The following is a 19,002-nucleotide window of genomic DNA, read 5'->3' as shown; positions in this document are numbered from 1 at the left end:
CATGGGAGTGTTCCACAGTACTAAGGGTCAGGAAGGGAAGTTAAAAATATTTTAAAAAAATAAATAAATAAAAAAATAAAAATAATAAGAAGAAGAAGAAGAAGAAGAAGAAGAAGAAGAAGAAGAAGAAGAAGAAGAAGAATTAATTACTGAGCTATGGACAAGGGGTAGGATTAAATAAGTGTCTATGTTGGTTAATGTTTCTTATTGTTTATTAAATGTTTTGCTTATATAACTTATTTGTACATTTCTTTGATGTTTTGTTTGGTTTATTTTTGACATAAATTTCTTCATTCATTCATTCATTCAGTATGTCGAAATAATTTATAAAAGGTCATAGTATAATATGTCGAAAAAAGTCATGGTATAGTATGTCGAAAAAAGTCATAGTATAGTATGTCGAAAAAAGTCATAGTATAGTATGTCGAAAAATTCATAAAATATTAATAGGATAGTATGTCAAAAAAGTAATATTATTGTATGTCCAAAAAAATCATAGTATATAGTATATCAATAAATTTCATAAAAAAGTCATAGCATAGTATGTCGAAAAACGTCATAGAAGAAGTGGAGAAAAGTGATAAAAAAAGTCATAGTATAGTATGTTGAATAAAGAATATGAAAGTCATAGTACAGTATGTTGAAAAAAGTGATAAAACAGTCATAGTATAGTATGTCGAAAAGTCTTAGTATAGTATGTCGAAAAAAGTCATACAAATTCATAGTATAGTATGTCGAAAAAAGTCATAAAAAGTCATAAATAGTATGTCGAAGAAAGTCATAGTATAGAAAAAAAAGTATAAGTATTTAAAAAGTCATAAAAATCATTACAATGAAAAAAGTCATATTAAAGTCCGTAAAAAGATATCAAAATAATTATAGTGAAAAAGTCACAAAAATGTCATAGTATGGTAAAAGTCAGAAGAATATAGTGTATACACATATACAAGATTGTATGTATTTATGTATGTATGTAAATGTTATGTATGTATATTGTGTATGTAGTGTATGATGAATGTGATATATATTGTATATGGATTCAAACACCAAACTTGTTACATGGTCAAACTAAGGCAGGAAGGGAAGTAAAAAATTTAAAATAAATAAATAAATAAATAAAATAATAATAAGAAGAAGAAGAAGAAGAAGAAGAAGAAAATTAATTACTGAGCTATGGACAAGGGTATAAATAAGTGTTATGTTGGTTAATGTTTCTTATTGTTTATTAAATGTTTTGTTATATAACTTATTTGTAATTTTTTGTTGTTTTGTTTGGTTTTTGACATAAATTCTTCATCATTCATTCATAGTATGGAAATAATTTATAAAAGGTCATAGGTATAGTATGTCGAAAAAAGGTCATGGTTAGTATGTCGAAAAAAGTCGTGGTATAGTATGTGGAAAAATATAGTATAGTATGTTAAAAAATATAAAAATACTGATAGTATGTGAATTTTTGTAGTAAAAAAAGTTAAATAAGTTTGTGAAAAAGCATAAAATATTAATAGGATAGTATGTCAAAAAAGTAATATTATTGTATGTCCAAAAAAATCATAGTATATAGTATATCAATAAATTTCATAAAAAAGTCATAGCATAGTATGTCGAAAAACGTCATAGAAGAAGTGGAGAAAAGTGATAAAAAAAGTCATAGTATAGTATGTTGAATAAAGAATATGAAAGTCATAGTACAGTATGTTGAAAAAAGTGATAAAACAGTCATAGTATAGTATGTCGAAAAGTCTTAGTATAGTATGTCGAAAAAAGTCATACAAATTCATAGTATAGTATGTCGAAAAAAGTCATAAAAAGTCATAAATAGTATGTCGAAGAAAGTCATAGTATAGTCGAAAAAAGTCATAGTATAGTATGTCGAAAAAAGTCCTTGTATAGTATATCAAAATAAGTTATAGTATAGTATGTCGAAGAAATTCATAGTATAGTTTGTCAAAAAAAAGTCATAAAAACTCATAGTATAGAATGTCAAAAAAAGTCATAAAAAATACATTGCATAGTATTTCGAAAAACGTCATGGTATTATTGTATGTCGAAAAAATCATAAAATATTAATAGGATAGTATGTCAAAAAAGTAATATTATTGTATGTCCAAAAAAGTCATAGTATATAGTATGTCAATAAATTTCATCAAAAAGTCATAGTATAGTATGTGACGTCATAAAAAGTAAGTGGAGAAAGAGTGATAAAAAAGTCATAGTATAGTATGTTGAATAAAAGTAATAAAAAGTCATAGTATAGTATGTTGAAAAAAAGTCATAAAAAGTCATAGTATAGTATGTCGAAAAAGTAAATCTTAGTATAGTATGTCGAAAAAGTCATAAAAATTCATAGTATATTATGTCGAAAAAAGTCATAAAAAGTATAAATAGTATGTAAGAAAGTAGTATGTCAAAAAAGTAATATTATTGTATGTCCAAAAAAATCATAGTATATAGTATGTCAATAAATTTCATAAAAAAGTCATAGTATAGTATGTCCAAAAAAGTCATAAAAAAGTCATAGTATATGTCGAAAAAAGTCATAGTATAATATGTCGAAAAAGTCATAAAATATTAATAGGATAGTATGTCAAAAAAGTAATATTATTGTATGTCCAAAAAAGTCATAGTATATAGTATGTCAATAAATTTCATAAAAAAGTCATAGTATAGTATGTCGAAAAAAGTCATAAAAAAGTCATAGTATAGTATGTTAAAAAAAGTCATAAAAAGTCATAGTATAGTACGTCAAAAAAAGTCATAAAAAAGTCATAGTATAGTATGTCGAAAAAAATCATAAAAAAGTCATAGTATAGATGTTAAAAAAAAGGCATAAAAAGTCATAGTATAGTATGTTGAAAAAAGTCATAGTATAGTATGTCAAAAAAAGTCATAGTATAGTATGTTAAAAAAAGTCATAAAAAGTCATAGTATAGTATGTCGAAAAAAGTCATAAAAAATACATAGCATAGTATGTCGAAAAACGTCATGGTATTATTGTATGTCGAAAAGTCATAAAATATTAATAGGATAGTATGTCAAAAAAGTAATATTATTGTATGTCCAAAAAAATCATAGTATATAGTATGTCAATAAATTTCATAAAAAAGTCATAGTATAGTATGTCAATAAATTTCATAAAAAAGTCATAGTATAGTATGTCGAAAAAAGTCATAGTATAGCATGTTAAAAAAAGTCATCAAAAGTCATAGTATAGTACATCAAAAAAGTCATAAAAAAGTCATAGTATGGTATGTCAAAAAAAGTCATAGTATAGTATGTTGAAAAGTCACAAAAAGTCATAGTATAGTATGTCGAAAAAAGTGTATGAAAAAAAAGTCATATAGTGTATGCTTACACATATTGCATGTATGTGTATCTATGTATGTATGTATGTAAATGTACTGTATATGTATGTATATGTTTGGATGTAAGTTTGAAAAAGTCATAGTATAGTATGTAAAAAAAATCATAAAAAGTCTTAGTACAGTATGTTGTTAAAAATCATAAAAAAGTAAAAGTATAGTATGTCAAAAAAGTCATAGCACTGTACAGTATGTTGAAAAAAGTTATAGTAGTTTGTAGTAAAAAATCATAAAAAAGTCAACGTATTGCATGTCAAAAAAAGTCATAGTATAGTATGTTGAAAAAAGTCATAAAAAGTCGTAGTATAGTATGTTGAAAAAAGTCATAAAAAGTCGTAGTATACTATGTTGAAAAAAGTCACAAAAAGTCATAGTATAGTATGTTGAAAAAAGTCATAAAAAGTCGTAGTATAGTATGTTGAAAAAAGTCATAAAAAGTCGTAGTATAGTATGTTGAAAAAAGTCACAAAAAGTCACAGTATAGTAAAAATCATAAAAAAGTAATGTTTTATTGAAAAAGATCATGAAAAAGTCTGCATTGTGTCGTGTTTCATAGTGTCATAAAAAGTCAGTCATAGAATCTCGTAAAAATGTCATTAAAAGTCAAAGTGTAGTACATCATAAAAAAAGTCATAGTATAGTGCGGTAAAAGAAGTCATAGTATATTATCTCATAAAGAATTATAGTAGTGTCATAAAAAGTCATAGTACAGAATGTCATAAAAATGTAACTGTATAGTTTGTCATAAAAGGTTAAAGTATAGTATGTCAAAAAAATTGTATAGCATGTCAAAAGTATAAATAAAAAGCCATAGTACAGTAGGCTATGTCATAAAAATGTTATACAAGTCATAGTATAGTACGTCATAAATGTCACAAAAAGTAATAGTATAGCACGCCATGAAAAAGTGATAATATAGTGAGTCATAAAAATGTCATAAAAGTAATTGTAAATTATCTAAATTTTTGGACCCAAAATGCAGACTTGTAAGACGAGGAGGCAGTAGGAAGTTCTTAGATTTATTTAATGAAACCGGCTTGCAGGAAGGCAATCTGGCAACAGGAAAATCTAACACATTTAGAAAACTTCGAAAAGCAAAACCAATAGTAAGCAACTATACTGAGAGAGAGACAGCGATCTGACCGTAAACAAAGGTAGCACACAAGGCAATGAGGGTTGTAATGAGAGACAGGTGAAACACATCAGTGTGGGTCAGACAATCACAAAGGTGGGAAAACACAAGGCAGGAAGTCAAACGAGACATGACACAAGAGAAACACAGACACTACAAAATAAAACAGGAAACTAAACAAAACCCAACCAGGCTGACAGGGAGGACTCACAACAGGTGTACAAGGCAAGACATGCAGGACAGGGCTACATGGACACGTAAGGTAGGCTACACAAAAAGCACAGAAAATTCAAACAGAATGAATGAAATAAGGAACAGAAAACCCTAAAACACAAACTCCTTAAAAAACTAAAGAAATACGGTCACACTGTCTTAAAATAGTTCTATAAACAAAAAGGCCTCTGGCCATAGAGCAGGACTGTGACAATAGTAGGTCATAAAAGTCATTAAAAAAAAGTCATACTATAGCAGGTCATAAAAAAGTCATAGTATAGCATGTAATAAAAAAAGTCATAGTATAGCATGTAATAAAAAAGTAATCGTATAGCATGTCATAAAAAAGTAGTATAGTATTTCATAGTATAGTAGGTTATAAAAAAATACTTTTTAAAGACTCTGCAGACACCCTGGGTTTACTATTTATAAAATTTTGTCAAAATCTAACTTTTGTCATCTGCAGTGATTTGTGGAAAAAACAACTAATTGTGGGTAGTGAGAAAATCAATTGGTGATACACAAACCGTTATAAAAAAATCCATTTTATTCAAATGTTCACCAATACAAAAACAAATGGAGCATCTTCACAACTTCAAATATTTTTTTTCCCCGTTCTTAGCTCATTTTCCTATAGTGGTTAGGTGTGTATAGCTGCAGGGATGTAGCCATCCAAGATATATTCTGTGGGTCTTGTCAGTAGACGCATTTCAAATGAAAACTACGGTAGGTGCTTTTTGAGATGGTCTGAGGACAATGAACATGCCAACACATTTATAAGGAATGTGATAAGGAAAAATGAAGAGAAAACATCTGTAAACCCGATATACCGAATAAATAACCCTGTAAAAAAAGATTACATCCGTGTAGTAGTTAAGGAACCTTTTATAGGTTCCTTGGTTGTAGTTATGCATACTCTAAAGTCCACTTAACATACCCTCATTCAACTGGAAGCCAGACTTACACCTTACAGACTTTAAATAAAAGTTTGATTGCTGCACGACTCTTCCCATAAAGTGTGTTGGCATGTATACAAATAAAATAGGACCAATAGACTAATCTGGCAACAATGGTCCACGGTCTCCTCTCAGAATTATTTCATCATAGTCAAACAATGACTACTATTTACACAATAGCACACCGACACAGTCAGCACCTGCTAACAAAGAGGGGAGGGGGGGAAAAACCCGACACGACCTGAACAACTGGTGCATTTGTGACAACGAGCAGAATCTGCAGTTACAGTCGGTACTGATATGGACACGTCGCTTGGTTTGGGGTGACATAATTGTGCTACACTATTATACACGATGTATGAAAAAAAAAAAAAAAAAAAAAAAAAACTGTTGATCGTCATTCGGTGGTTGTTTTGCTTATTTCGCCAGTCCGATCTTCTTAGCTTCAGTTTCGTAAATGAGTAACCTCCACATCTTCACTATGAAGACTTCAGCTTCTTCATCAAGAACCTAAAGCAGAAACAAAAGGAAGGTTTACTGAACTACACATGAACAAGGTGTGTTTTACATATTTCTTTTCATAGCTTCACTATCGCTGCCTAATTAAAAAGGTGCCCTGAACACACTATAAAAATAAAAAAATAAAAACGCGGTCTCTGTAGACCGCCCAGGCTCTACAAACGGCAACAAAAAAAAAACTGTGCCAACCTGCACCAAGAAACATAACAGTGTTCCAGCCAATAACCGACAAGGATTTGGGGGTGGGGGTTGGGGGGTTAGTGCGCCGAAGGGAGGGGGAGAGGACGCGATGAGGAGGAGGGAGGGGCGAGCTAGCCTCGGTTTTGTTTGACAATACTTTGAACGTCAACAAGAAGTAACGTCACCCAACATCGCTTAGAGCACCTTAAAAGGCATGAAATGCTCAAAAATAAAGACAATAGTAAATCTGTAGGTCAGTTTATTTTAAAAGACTTTGTTTTCGTCAATACGATTTAGGGCTGTAACTATCAATTTTGGAATTCTTAATTGATTCATCCAGTGATTATTTCCCTGTAAGGTCAAAAGAATACCGAAATTTCCCCATTATAATTTGTCAGAGCCTTATCAAAGCCCGTCTACGGAAAGCCTTTTCACTCCCTATTTAGCCTCCTTTGCACTGAATTTGGTTGTAGTTCCACCAGAGTTCCACTGGGGGTGATCGCAGGCAAGTGCAAAATGAATGGGACTTTATGGAGCTAGACGGCTAAATTTGTCTCTTTCGCACGATTGTCGTTGAGAAATCTCAGATTTGATTGTAGTTTTTGCAAGTTCAACATAGGTTGAAAGTTGAATGAACAAGTACTTATATCCTTTCAATTTCTTACAGGTTGAGTTGTTGTTGCCCATAACACGCTAGCATTCTGCGAATGAATGCCGATTGGTCAGTGAAGGACTGATTACGATCAGAGAGCCAGCTTGACGGCATCCGAAGCGGAACCAGAATGTCAGATTAAATATTTCGGCGAAGTCTTTAAAACATTAGCAAACCTCTTTCTAGCACGTGTATTGACAGGGAGTCTGACATGTCAGCTGTGTTGTCGATGCCTCAAGAGAACAAAGGAAGCGACTCAGAGCTTGCCGTGAAGCAGCATCTCTGGCCGTATATGTGTATGACGTCATTGACGTTTTAAAAAGGCTTTTTAGAACAAAAAAGCCACTTTAAAAAAATTTAACACCCAGCAGTGTGTATTTTCTTAGCCTTCCCTTTCGAATGCAACATTCAAATTACTAGACAAAAAATTATATCCTGAGAAAAGTGGATTTTGAGGGGTATAGCTCCATAGAGTCCCATTCATTCTGCACTGGCCTGTGAGCCCCTATAGTGGAACCAGAGTGGAACTGCAACCAGTTCAGAAGCCCGAAGTATCGAGAGAGTGAAACTTCCTCCCTTATTAGAAATTCTTTGGCCTTATATTGCATATTCAAATGTCTGGTTTTGTCTGACCAAAGTGTCAAAAAACCCTAAAAATATTCAGTCTCACATTTAAGAAAAATGTTTGGGATTTTATCTTGAATGACTAAAATAGTTGCTAATTAATTGTCTTGGAGTTAAAAAAGGTAAGCACCCACAGACTTTTCATCATTTGATGATGACAAAAAAAACATTTCAATGTTAGAACTATCTAACTGCTACCATGACATTAACATAGTCAACATTAACATAAAATAAAGACAGCAAGCAGTGTGAAGAACTAACTCATCCATTACATTACTCACCATAGCAACATCATCCAAGATACTCTGTGGCATACTGTGAGCCATCACCTGGGAAAGACAAAAACCATCAGGATCAGCTCATGTTTCTCTTTCCTGTCAAGTGTGAATGAAGTCAACTGTACAAAACCTCATATATGATCAATACCTTGGAGCAGACAAAGTCCACTAACGTCGCCTCTTCTTCTCCAATGTACTCAATAATCTTTTTATTGATCCAGGGTCGAACACGCCGTTCCATTAAAGTCTAAACAGGACAATAGATGAAGGCACAGGTTTTGTGTTAGAGGTGTTAAAATCTGCTTCCACTTCCAAATGACTTACAATATGCAAATGAAGAAAAAAAAAAAAATAATCAAGGAGGTAGGACTGAATAAAATCTTAAAAAAAAAAAAAAAAAAGTAACTTCTCAGGAATACACTCATCATGGTCCTTATTAAACCACGTCACTGTGCGGATTCTCCTGAAGGCCAACTTTGTAAAACATAATTTACTTTTAGTGAACATGTCTGCTTAAAAACAGATTATTAAGACAAATTCAATGACATACAACACATTCTTCCTTCTCTCCTCACCGTGTCAACCATAGCCCAGTCCAGTGGGTAGGAGAACAGCTCAGGTTTTGCGGTGGGAATTTTTTCTATCAGGCTCTTGATGTGTTTACGCTTCTCCTCGGTGTTGTCCCCCTTTATGCTGGAGAGCCCGGCCCCGTCCACCCCGAGGCTCTTGTCATCATCGTAATCCAGGGGCACCAGCTTCCTCTTGCGAGGCTGTTCGTCAGCCTCTTCGTCATCAAACTTGTCGAAGACGCTGTCCACGGGCAGCTTCTTCCTCTTACCAGTGTTGGGCTGACTGGGGCTTCCTGAGGCACCTGGAGAGGACAAGGAGCTTCATGAATAGTTTTTATTTGCAAATCATGAAGTTCACTTGAATTACACAGCTGGAATTACTTGTCTGCAGTAACTGTTTTGCCAGTATCGGTTTCAATAAAAAAAAGGGAGAAAAAAAAAAAAAAACTTAATGGAAGTAAAACAACCAGCATTCACTCTCAGATATGTTAGTTATATCTTATGAATCTTTGACTTTTGTAATGTTCTTTTGCCATTCCTTTAACCTTTTTCTTTGAACAGAGAGTGCCATCTAGAAAGCTCAGAAAGTAAAGACAATTGTTCACGACGCTTCATTTGACCATCACTAGTTCTTTGTGCTCCATACATATGACAAAGAATGTTTTGTAAGTTTTTTCCAGTCGAAGTAGGTGTGGAAGGAGAACAACTCTGGTGGGAGGTGGATGGTTGGTAAAATGATGGATGAGAGGTTTTATCGCACAAGCTACTGACAATAGATATGCAAGCTGTGCATTGTGGTCCACGTAGGCTACTATCAGTGCAGAAATGTGTGCCGTTTCTCTGACTCTTGAAAATGTCTCACTATTTTGGTTATTGAACATTGTAACAAAATCTAAGGCTACACCATTACATTGAACACTTTATAAAACAGAACAACTAAATCGGTTAAAAAAAAAAAAAAAAAAGAAAAGGGAAATCTGCCAATATTTTGGTAATTTAATTTCACATGTTCCTAATTCATTTTTGGAGGAGTTGACTGTGTCAGCATACCACTGCTGTATACAAAGTAACAATGGACATATCTCAATAACTGTCCTGTGAGTAGGGCTGCAACCGAGGATTATTTTCATAATCGATTTATCTGCCTGTTATTTTCTCGAGTAAGCAATTAGCCTTTTTTTCTCCAAATAAAATGTCGGTTAATAGTTACAAATGCCGTTGCAATTTACTTCCAACTGTTCATTTTGCAGACCATTTACATAGGATATAAAACAGAAAATACTGACATGTAGAAAGCTAGAACGAGGTATGGTTTGGTTAGAGTTAGAAAAGTTATTCATCAATAATCAAAATTGTTGCAATTACATTCTTCTTTTTTTTCATCTTTTAGACTCACCCAGTTTGAGACTGAGGCCGATCTTTGGCCGGTGTTCCTCCTGCGGCAGAGCCTCAGGGGGAGAGTTTTCGTGGGGGATGATGATGCCGCAGGGCGACTCGTCCCCGGGTGTGTTGGGGGACGCATTGCCACTGGCAGACGACACTGAGGGTGCTGCTGTGATGGGCCGCATCGTGGGCTTCAAGCATGGTTTTGAGTCAGGGTTATCTTCGTCATTGTCATCTTCCTCACCCTCCTCCACCTCGTCGTCTGAGTGGACAGGCCGTGCGCGGGGTTCTGATCTCTCCGGTTCCTGTCGGCACTCCCGGTGGTCTCGTGAACTCCTGTGGCGTTCCCGTACCTCCTCGGGCTCCGGCTCTTGGATGATGGGAGGTTGTCGCAGACGCTCCTCCTCTTCCTCCTCCATCTGGACCAATAAGAGGCAGATATGCAGAAGATTAACACTCAATTCGTGTTTGACAGAAAAGAAGGTCAGCAGACAATGAAAGCTGGACACCACAGATGTGCAGAAATGCAGAGACACTCTAATCATAAAGTGACCTTCACAAAGACAACAGACATGCCCACTCCCTATAGATATAAAGGCAAACACACAAACATTATTATTATTATAAATAAACATACCCTGCGTAGCTCTGCGTCTGGGTTTGGATGTCCCTCGTCTAACAGCCTCTGTCTGATCTCCTCCAGCTCCTCCTTCTCTCTCTTCCTGTCACGCTCGTCCGCCTCCATCTCCTTCTCTCGGTCTCTGAGACGCTTCTGCAGTGCACTGCCCCTAGGGGTCACACCAAAAATAACAGCCTTCAGAACAATAGCCATAGCTGCAGTACTGCATCGACTACTACAAGTCAGATCTGGGTCACACAGCATCTGCTGTGATTTTTTAACTATGATTTTACAGATTTAGGTGGAACGATAAAATTAATACCTAAAAAGGTTAAGTCTTCATATGTTTAGTTAAACATGATTTTTGACAGTTTGAATTGGTTAGATGTCATAAACATCACACATCTGCAAATTCCAAATATATTGGCATATCAGTGGCTGCATGTCAGATACAAATCCTACTTACAAAAGGCACATGTGTGCTTTTATTTTTGATTGACAATCTACTTGGCCTAGGTAAAGAGAGCACTGTAGCATATTTGTTTTAATGTTGCTCACCTGTAGTACTTGGGGTCATCTCTGTCATCGTCATAGTCTTCAAGAAACTCTTTTAACCGTTTGCCCTCTTTCACCTAAAGACACACAAGATCACGCTATTTCTTTGGGATAAAAAAAAAAAATCTATTTCTGCTGACAAATTGTATTGTCTGACTTATTAAATTAAATTCCAATCAGTTCATATGAAATTATGCTCATATGAACACAAAAAAAAAAAAAAAAATCTTGTCAACAAATTACATATACACATTTAACAATGCTTTTCATTTTGCACTGACACTAATAACTTCCACGTCCAAGTTTTAAATTAAACTCAAATACATGAGTAGTACTACACATATGTAGTGGAATTAAAAGTGAATAATGAAATTTGCTAAATTTAAAAAAAAGGTAAAACATTGGCAATATTCGGGCTTGTTAAAAGAGGACAATGTGTACATTAAGTGTTCAAAGTAAAGTAGGACACCTCTAGGAACATCAGCGGTCATTCAATGTGCTCTCACCGTTTCTCGTCTGCGCTCTTCTTCCCTCTCGGCCTCTTTGGCGTAATCCCGTGCCTTCTTCCGCTCCCTGAGCTCCCAGTTTTTTAAACGCTGTCATCCAACAGTATCAGGTAAGCCACAATCAAATACAATCATGTTCAATCACGTCAAGCTAAAAGAGTAATACACGTCATTTTACTATAAGTGCGCCTGTGATAAAGAGACCCAGAAAAGTAATGCTTAAAGATTCCAGGATTGCCTCATTTGGACATAACCTGCAATTCATCTCCCAGTTAATCTTCTATCTTGGGGGTTCCTAATCATTTTATACATCAACATTTAGAAAGGAGCAGTGATTTCAGACACTGTCCAGGTAACCTCCCAGCCTTCCCTACCTCCTGATAGGCTGCTTCCTTGTCTCTTAGTTTTCTCTCCAGCTTCCTGCGTTCATAAGCCTCCTCTTCATCCTCTTGGTCTCGTTTCTTTTCTCTGTCTCGACTCACTTCCCTGCAAAAACAAAAAAGGTAAAAATATATTATCCTTGAATATACTGTAGATTGGAACCAAGTGTTAAGTTTAAGTCGGAGAAGAGGCAGCAAGATGTCAATAATTTTCAAAACCAAGAGAAGTGCAGATGGCTCAGCTTACATATTTTCTTTCCAGGTACATCGTAGTTCTAAGATTCATCGTACAATCTGGTTTGCCACAATATTGGTATTGTGTAGTCTGACATAAGACTGCAACCAATTTATTATCAGACCCATGTCGCAGGGTGTCGCACTCTGCGACATTGGTCCTGCAACATTGCTGTTATCGCACAGTGTATAGGCCCCTAGACACTAATGGTCCTAAACACTTTCCTAATGGTCCTGAACACTTTCCATGCTGTGATTGGTTTCCATCAATTCCAATGTAAATCACCAAAACACAAAACTCGCTGCAGATAGATAATTCATCACAATCAAAACTGAGCAAACTGTGGACTATATATTTTGTGTTTATCAGTTTCTCTCCCAGCTCTGATGGGTTTGACTGAAATCTGTAACATGAGGTTTTTCCCTTCACCTGGATCGGCTGCGTTCGGGGCTCTTGTCACGGCTTCGGTCTCGATCCCAGTCTCTGTCTCGCTCTCTTTCTCTGGTCCTGCGGTCGCGGTCTTTGTCTCTCTCCCGTTCCCGCTCTCTTTCCCTCTCCCGTTCCTTCTCTCGTTCCTTCTCCCTCTCGTGGTCCCGCCGCTCTCTTTCCCGCTCTCGCTCTTTTTCCCGCTCCCTCCGTTCCCGCTCAAACTCCAGCCGCTCCTTCTCCCTCTTGTCCTTCTCTTCTTCTAGTTTCTGCAGAGCAAAACACAGACAGGTTCAGCCGATGCCAAACAAGGCCCAATGAGTCAGTCAACTTTCTACTGTGCACAGATCAAGTGGTTTCCAGATTTTTAAAAAAGTTTCATACGGGAACATGCCCTATACTAATCAGTGCAAGAACACATAAGAAAAGCTGGAATCGTAACTGGGAAAACCTGGAAGGATCAAAAAAGCTCTCCCTCACAAGAGACAGCTTCATCATTCATCTAAAGCAATACAGTGTACTTTGCTGCTTTAGACTTGCAGTATTAACTACAGTTTAGCAAGAATGTAACTGGAAACCACTTTAATGGTCAAAAACATCTGTGGAACATGTTCAACTTGAGGCATTCATAACGAGAAAAAGGCGCTGCAAAAGACAATGCTTTTTCTCTCCTTAAGATTCCTCCTCTCAGAACAAGGAAAACAAAAACAGAAAACAGGCGTCAGTCGTTTGTTGAACTAGTTGTTTGTGACTTACAGGTGTTGAACTATGGATTCAGCCCTTCGCTGCCCCTACAAGCCTTTTAAGTTAGGCCTGGGAGGAAAGCAGGTCACACGGTATACAAGGGAAAAACGTTATGGGATTCTGTCTTGCTTAAGCATCATTATCATCAACAACAACAACCTTTACTCCAATGGGTAACATGGCATTCGGTAATCAAGAAATGAACATAATGAACATCAGTTATTTCTGCACAGATAAATGAAATTGTAGAAGCGGTCTTACCCTTGCAGAAGTCTTCAGCAGCTCTTCACGACTCATTACAAACAAACGCATACACGCATCCCAATTCTGCCTTTATGGGCATTACACACAAGGCTTTGAGGGTAATGTGTTTATGGTTCAAATAGAATCTGACACAGAATGAGAGTACTGAATACAAAGAATTGTTTCTTTGTATAATGTATAATATAATGTATAAATTGTATAATACTAAGCTTGGGAGTAATTCCATTACTTTTAGGGCACATTTTATACCGAGTAATGTAGAGTAAGTGCGACAATAAAATTAACTCAATTTTATGTAAATTGCTTAACTACATCCGTCATATGCAGCCACAGGCTGTCAGCTGGTCTTCAGCAAGACAGACTAATCTAAAAGCCTTGGGTGTAACGCAACTCAAGAGAAAGAAACGTATGACACGAGAAAGAAGATAGGAGACTTAAGCAATAATTTTAGAACTTTATTAGCTGAGGTTAAATATCATTACGTATTATTTATGTGCCTTGACTCAAGCACAAATCATGGCAAGTGTCCAATTTTGCATCAGTTTTGTGTCTTTTTACTTACCTCTGTAGAGTGTCTACCAGGGCTTGCTAAATAAATACTTGACCCAAAATTATTTAAACATAATTGCTTGTCTTATTAATGGTTGCAGCAGCGGTTTCTTTTTTTCTTAAAAATCTGAGCAATACATTGGAAAAGGGAAGTAAGAAACAGTACTGGTATTGGACTTCAAAATATATTTTGTTCGGATATAACATTGTCAAATCCTCTAATTGTGCAGTTCTGCTGTTTTCTGTTTATGATTTAATCTTTTGACCTGGTTGCAGGACTTTGGTTTTAGTAAAACTTCACCTTTTTCTTAGATAAAGTAGAAAACATGGGACTTTGTACTTGGGTTTAATTCTGTACAGTTTTGAAATGGATACATGAACTCACTGATCTGTCTTGCAGAGGAGAAAAGGCAGAGAGTAAGACACTGATGAAGGGTAAGAGTTGGAGGAGAGAAGTCACACAATAACACATACAGAGAGCACGTACCTCGTCAGTCTTCAGATCAGCGTGCTGCTGTGGAGAGGGCGCCCCCCACACTAGCATAATAAAAGCTACAGCCAAAGTCACTGCAGTGGTTATTGACAAGAGTCCTTGTGCTTTGACATGAACACCATTAAGACAGACCATCATTTACAGAGGACTCGCACAGGTTCACCGACTCAAACTTTCAGGGCACCACCAATCATGTCAGAAAAAATGAAGGTCAAAAGGTTTGGGAGGAACTTTTGCATTGTCAAATGGCTGGCTGAAGAGAGAGCATCATAAGCTTTGACCAACACACATATAAGTGCAGTACAGTTGCCCCTATGCAAGTCCTCAAGAGGGGGACGCCCAGTATATGTATATAGTAAATAAAGGCTGATACTTACATCCTATCCTCGCAACTTTTTCCAAAGCTCTGAGATTCATCTTGCTTTAGTCACCATATGATCACTATCATAATGGTGGGGTTTAATGAATAGATTAGCTTTTAAGTAACTTTACATCGTCTCCATGCATTTTTGTGTGATGAATGAAGAATGGATCTATAATAGTCACACCTATAATTTCACTACGCAGGTGTCAAATCAGGCCTGAGAAAGGTGACAAAAATACTAGCTGTCTGCCTACTTGTGGTGTTTGAACATTGAACATGAAACATTTCATATAATATGGGGCAAATTAAGATGTTTGGTAGTATAGATTTTAAGGAGTGCCAATTTGTAACGTAGTATGCATGTTACTGAGATCAAGAAAAGCTTGGTAAATGTGTTGACTATATGTGCAAGCTCTAGGAGTGAACTATGTAAGGAAGCTGCTGTCCAAAACCTGTAATGTCAACTACAAGATCAAAGGAGCCACTTTACCTTGTGAGTGTCTCGGAATTTACTAATTTCTCTGGAAATCAGGTCTCTCTTGTCGTCCTCCATATCAATAGCGTTAATGTCGTCCTAAAGAAAAAGAAACGCCAATGAAAAAGTCAAATAACACTTCACATTTTAAGTTTCAAGAGTACAAGTCAGAGAGGAGTAAACATTGTTTATATACCTCTTCTTTTTTCTCCTTTTTTCTTTTTCGTCGCTGGGAGTCCTCATCCTGGGATGGCGCGTTGAGTTCGGCAGCATATTCCCGCATCAATCCATCAATAGCTCCTTTGATAATCTGATCCTTCTTCTTGGTCTCCTCGTCTAGAACCTCTTCCTCATCATCTCCACCATCTTCAGCCTTATTATTCTTCCAGTACAGAAAAACATCCTAGTTCAGTTTCACTGCAATAAGTAACCATTTATTTGAATCGCTTAACAAATCTAAGATGTGAGCAGCAATTCAGAGATCAGGAATGAGGCTAAATCGATTCCTGAGGCAATGAATACAGGCACTGATCACCAGTAATTCCCTAAAACTGAATTATACCCCATTCACAGTGTTTTTCTTGGCCTTCCACTCGTCCAGCTGAGCTTTAGTCTTGGCATCCACCTTCACCAACAGATTTTTTTCTCCAATCTGCAGGTCATGGAGCAGCCGCAGTGCTCGCAATGTGGACTCTGGCTCCTTGTACTCACAAAACCCAAAGGCTGCAACAGATATTGAAATGGAAATAGACAGGACGACAGATTTATCTATGGTCATGTATAGTTTGATTGGATAACAATAGAAATGAACTGATTTCTGATTGATTTTATGTGTGAATCACCAAAGTTAGCAATGGATGGCTATATTTCCTGACCTAATGAAGCTTGATGTGTGTATTATGAATTACCTTGAAGCTTGCCAGAGGCTCCTTGGACTCTCTTCCAGCTCAGAACAATTCCACATTTCTGTAACATGAGCACAAAGAGAAGATTCACAACTAAAGTAGAAGTGAATTCAAAATCCAACACAAATGCTACAGCACAGGATTCACAGTTTCAACAGGTTGCCGACACAATTTGATAATCAAATTCCATGAGAGGGAGAGAGAGAGAGAGTGAGAGATATAGATAGATAACATATGTGGCAAGAGTGTTACAAAAAAGGCATGTTATTTGATTTGTGCTGTGATCAATAAGATAACTACATCTATTAGAAACTAACCATGGAGGTGGTAGATTTGACTGCTTGAAAAAAGGATTATAGAATAAAATGTGTGTAATTTTAGAGAACTCTTGGATGCAATTACCATGCCTAGAAGACTTCTTCTAGGCATTCTTTTTGGATTACATAAATATTCCATAACTGTGCGACCTGAGTGCATGTAATATTTACAAAGCCTCTCCTTTTCCTTACCGCGAGCAGCTGTCTGATCAGCATATCTGAAGCTTTCTCTGATATGTTCCCCACAAACACTGTGGTAGTAGGGCCGCTGTTCTCATTGTTGTCTCTGACTCGCAGTATTTCCTTTTTATGAATTGCAGGCTTACTGATCACTTGCACAGAAGGCAGCATTACTGCAGAAGTGGGGGTCATGATGCCCATGTGAACTGGGATCATTGGAGCTCCTGCAACAGCAAAAGGAATTGTGCATTATCAACTAGAGACAAATCAGGCTGGAATTAAATACTTTGTTTGAAAGTAGCTGTATAATATTTGTAGATTATTGTAACTTCCAACACTGTATGTGTCTCTATAATCTAAGAGGCTGAAGGCTCCTAGTAAAACATACTAAAAATAGTATGTTTAACACTGTAGTAGATAAAGTGAAAGAGGCTGTCATATACATTTATGGTGGAACAGGTGGTTGCTTACCAGAAGGGAAGCCAGCAAATTGAGGGGGCATCCCAGGAGGGGGCAACAGCGGCCGGTTTAAATGAGGAGGGAAGGACATTCTGGGTGTGAATCGGACCAACCTGATGAAGGAACAGTAATGGCCATTAGCAGTCTATCTTAATCTTAATGTATGAGACTCACACTTGGATAAAGTCCTCCAAACAATGTAAATTTAAAATTAGAAATACGTTTCAAACATATGCAAGTGTTATCTTGTTTTCGTTAAAAGGACGCTGATGAAAACACTGCCATGTTGTGTCGGTAGTTTGGCATAACAAATCGGGCATAGATTTATGACACTTGCTATCCAGCTGTAACGCTACTTTAAGTTAGCTTTGCTCGGTTGACTACGTCCGCTAACGTAATAGCATTAAGCCCCACCGTTGATGTATTCATATTTTTGATTTATCGCGACGCATTGTGTTGTAGCTAGCTAAGTAACTCAACCCTAATTTAAGTTACCGAAAAAATAGCAGTTAATCACGCTACCGTAGTGAGTTTTTTTTTTTTTTCCCCAGGATGGGGAAGGCATGTCCCGCCCTAATCGGCCTCTTATTGTCTTACCCTGACATTCTTACCCTAACCCTAACCAATGACACTACTCTTGCCTAAACCCAACCAGAGCAAGCAGCGGGTACTAGCCAATCAGAGGGAGAGTAGGGCGGCTCATGCCTTCCGAATGCCTTCGTTATCCTAGGAAAAAAAAATTGGCCTACCGTACCCGGCACAACTAAATTGGACTAAGCTAACATTAGCCAGAGTTGGTATTACTTAACAAGCAAAACTCACTTTAGCTGGCTTAATAGGAGTTCGGAATAAACGTGAAAATGTCCATATATACATACCCAGAAATAGGTGGCGTAGAGGGGGATAAAACCGCTTTCAGAAGGTGATAAATTATGAAATTCTTTGTAACGTCCCGAATGTTGGATTAGCACGCTGGCTAGTCACGGGCCTTCAAACACATTTACGCAAGCGCTCTACGTACCAGACTGCAAGCGCGCTTGTTTTATGTATCGGGACGTGTCCGCTGGACGGAGCTGGAAATTGTTAGTACTACTTCTTCTCCTAGAAGTATATTATTACTTCTAACAATAAAAACACCAAACTTAATGTGCATAATTAATACTAATAATAATAATAATAATAATAATTAATACTACTACTAATAATCTCGTATTGTACTATCCTATAATATGTTCTCCAAAAAGTATGGCAATTTCAAGCTTTATACTTTAAAACCATTATTAGAGTAACGTTAGATAGAGAGATAGATGGATCTGGACGTGGCAGCTGGACGGAGCTGGAACATGTTAGTACACAACAATAAAAACAGCTAATGTGCATAACTACTACTACCACTACTAATAATAATGTCGTATTAGTATGACATTAATATGTTACCTAACAAGTTCCTCCAAAAAGTGTTGCAATTTCAAGCTTTACTTGAAAACCATCATGCAGGTAGAAGCGCCAGGAAGAGCTAAACACCAAACAGCTCATAAATAAGTGTTTCAATTAACGTTACCTATTTATTATAGATTTGATCATTGATTGAAGGCCCATGTTAAACATCTTTTACCTTTAAAGCTAAATGGATATCATAATGCCTGCCTTATGTTCCAAATTG

At 36.3% G+C, this 19,002-nt stretch overlaps 1 protein-coding gene across 2 annotated transcripts; it reads right to left on the bottom strand.

Annotated features, from left to right (window-relative positions):
• Positions 1 to 5,236: 5,236 nt before the first annotated feature.
• Positions 5,237 to 18,366, bottom strand: rbm25b (RNA binding motif protein 25b). 2 transcript variants are annotated; one of them, XM_039781487.1, is made up of 17 exons: positions 18,218 to 18,366; positions 17,352 to 17,452; positions 16,893 to 17,104; positions 16,387 to 16,444; positions 16,041 to 16,201; positions 15,675 to 15,860; positions 15,494 to 15,577; positions 12,593 to 12,858; positions 11,923 to 12,034; positions 11,549 to 11,638; positions 11,046 to 11,119; positions 10,506 to 10,656; positions 9,882 to 10,287; positions 8,492 to 8,787; positions 8,065 to 8,163; positions 7,920 to 7,967; positions 5,237 to 6,173 (listed from the first exon to the last, which is right to left on the bottom strand). In XM_039781487.1, the coding sequence occupies exons 2-17, from the start codon at positions 17,428 to 17,430 to the stop codon at positions 6,081 to 6,083; spliced, it is 2,415 nt and encodes an 804-aa protein (XP_039637421.1). In that variant the 5' UTR covers positions 17,431 to 17,452; positions 18,218 to 18,366; the 3' UTR covers positions 5,237 to 6,080. The 2 variants fall into 2 exon arrangements, with proteins under 2 accessions (XP_039637421.1, XP_039637422.1); XM_039781488.1 differs by having other exon boundaries at positions 16,050 to 16,201.
• Positions 18,367 to 19,002: the final 636 nt, after the last annotated feature.

This window comes from Perca fluviatilis, chromosome 18 (genome assembly GCF_010015445.1).
Source record: "Perca fluviatilis chromosome 18, GENO_Pfluv_1.0, whole genome shotgun sequence".
NCBI classification, from domain to species: Eukaryota; Metazoa; Chordata; class Actinopteri; order Perciformes; family Percidae; genus Perca; species Perca fluviatilis.
Note: the sequence above shows the minus strand (reverse complement) of the source record. Positions and strands in the feature narration are given on the sequence as shown.

Excerpts from the sequence above, each read along its gene's own strand:
- rbm25b (XM_039781487.1), bottom strand. The coding sequence starts at position 17,430 with ATGTCCTTCCCTCCTCATTTAAACCGGCCGCTGTTGCCCCCTCCTGGG. Across the intron at positions 16,445-16,892 it reads TGATCAGACAGCTGCTCGCG|AAATGTGGAATTGTTCTGAG; the intron begins GTAAGGAAAAGG and ends CTCATGTTACAG. Across the intron at positions 8,788-9,881 it reads CGGCCTCAGTCTCAAACTGG|GTGCCTCAGGAAGCCCCAGT; the intron begins GTGAGTCTAAAA and ends TGTCCTCTCCAG.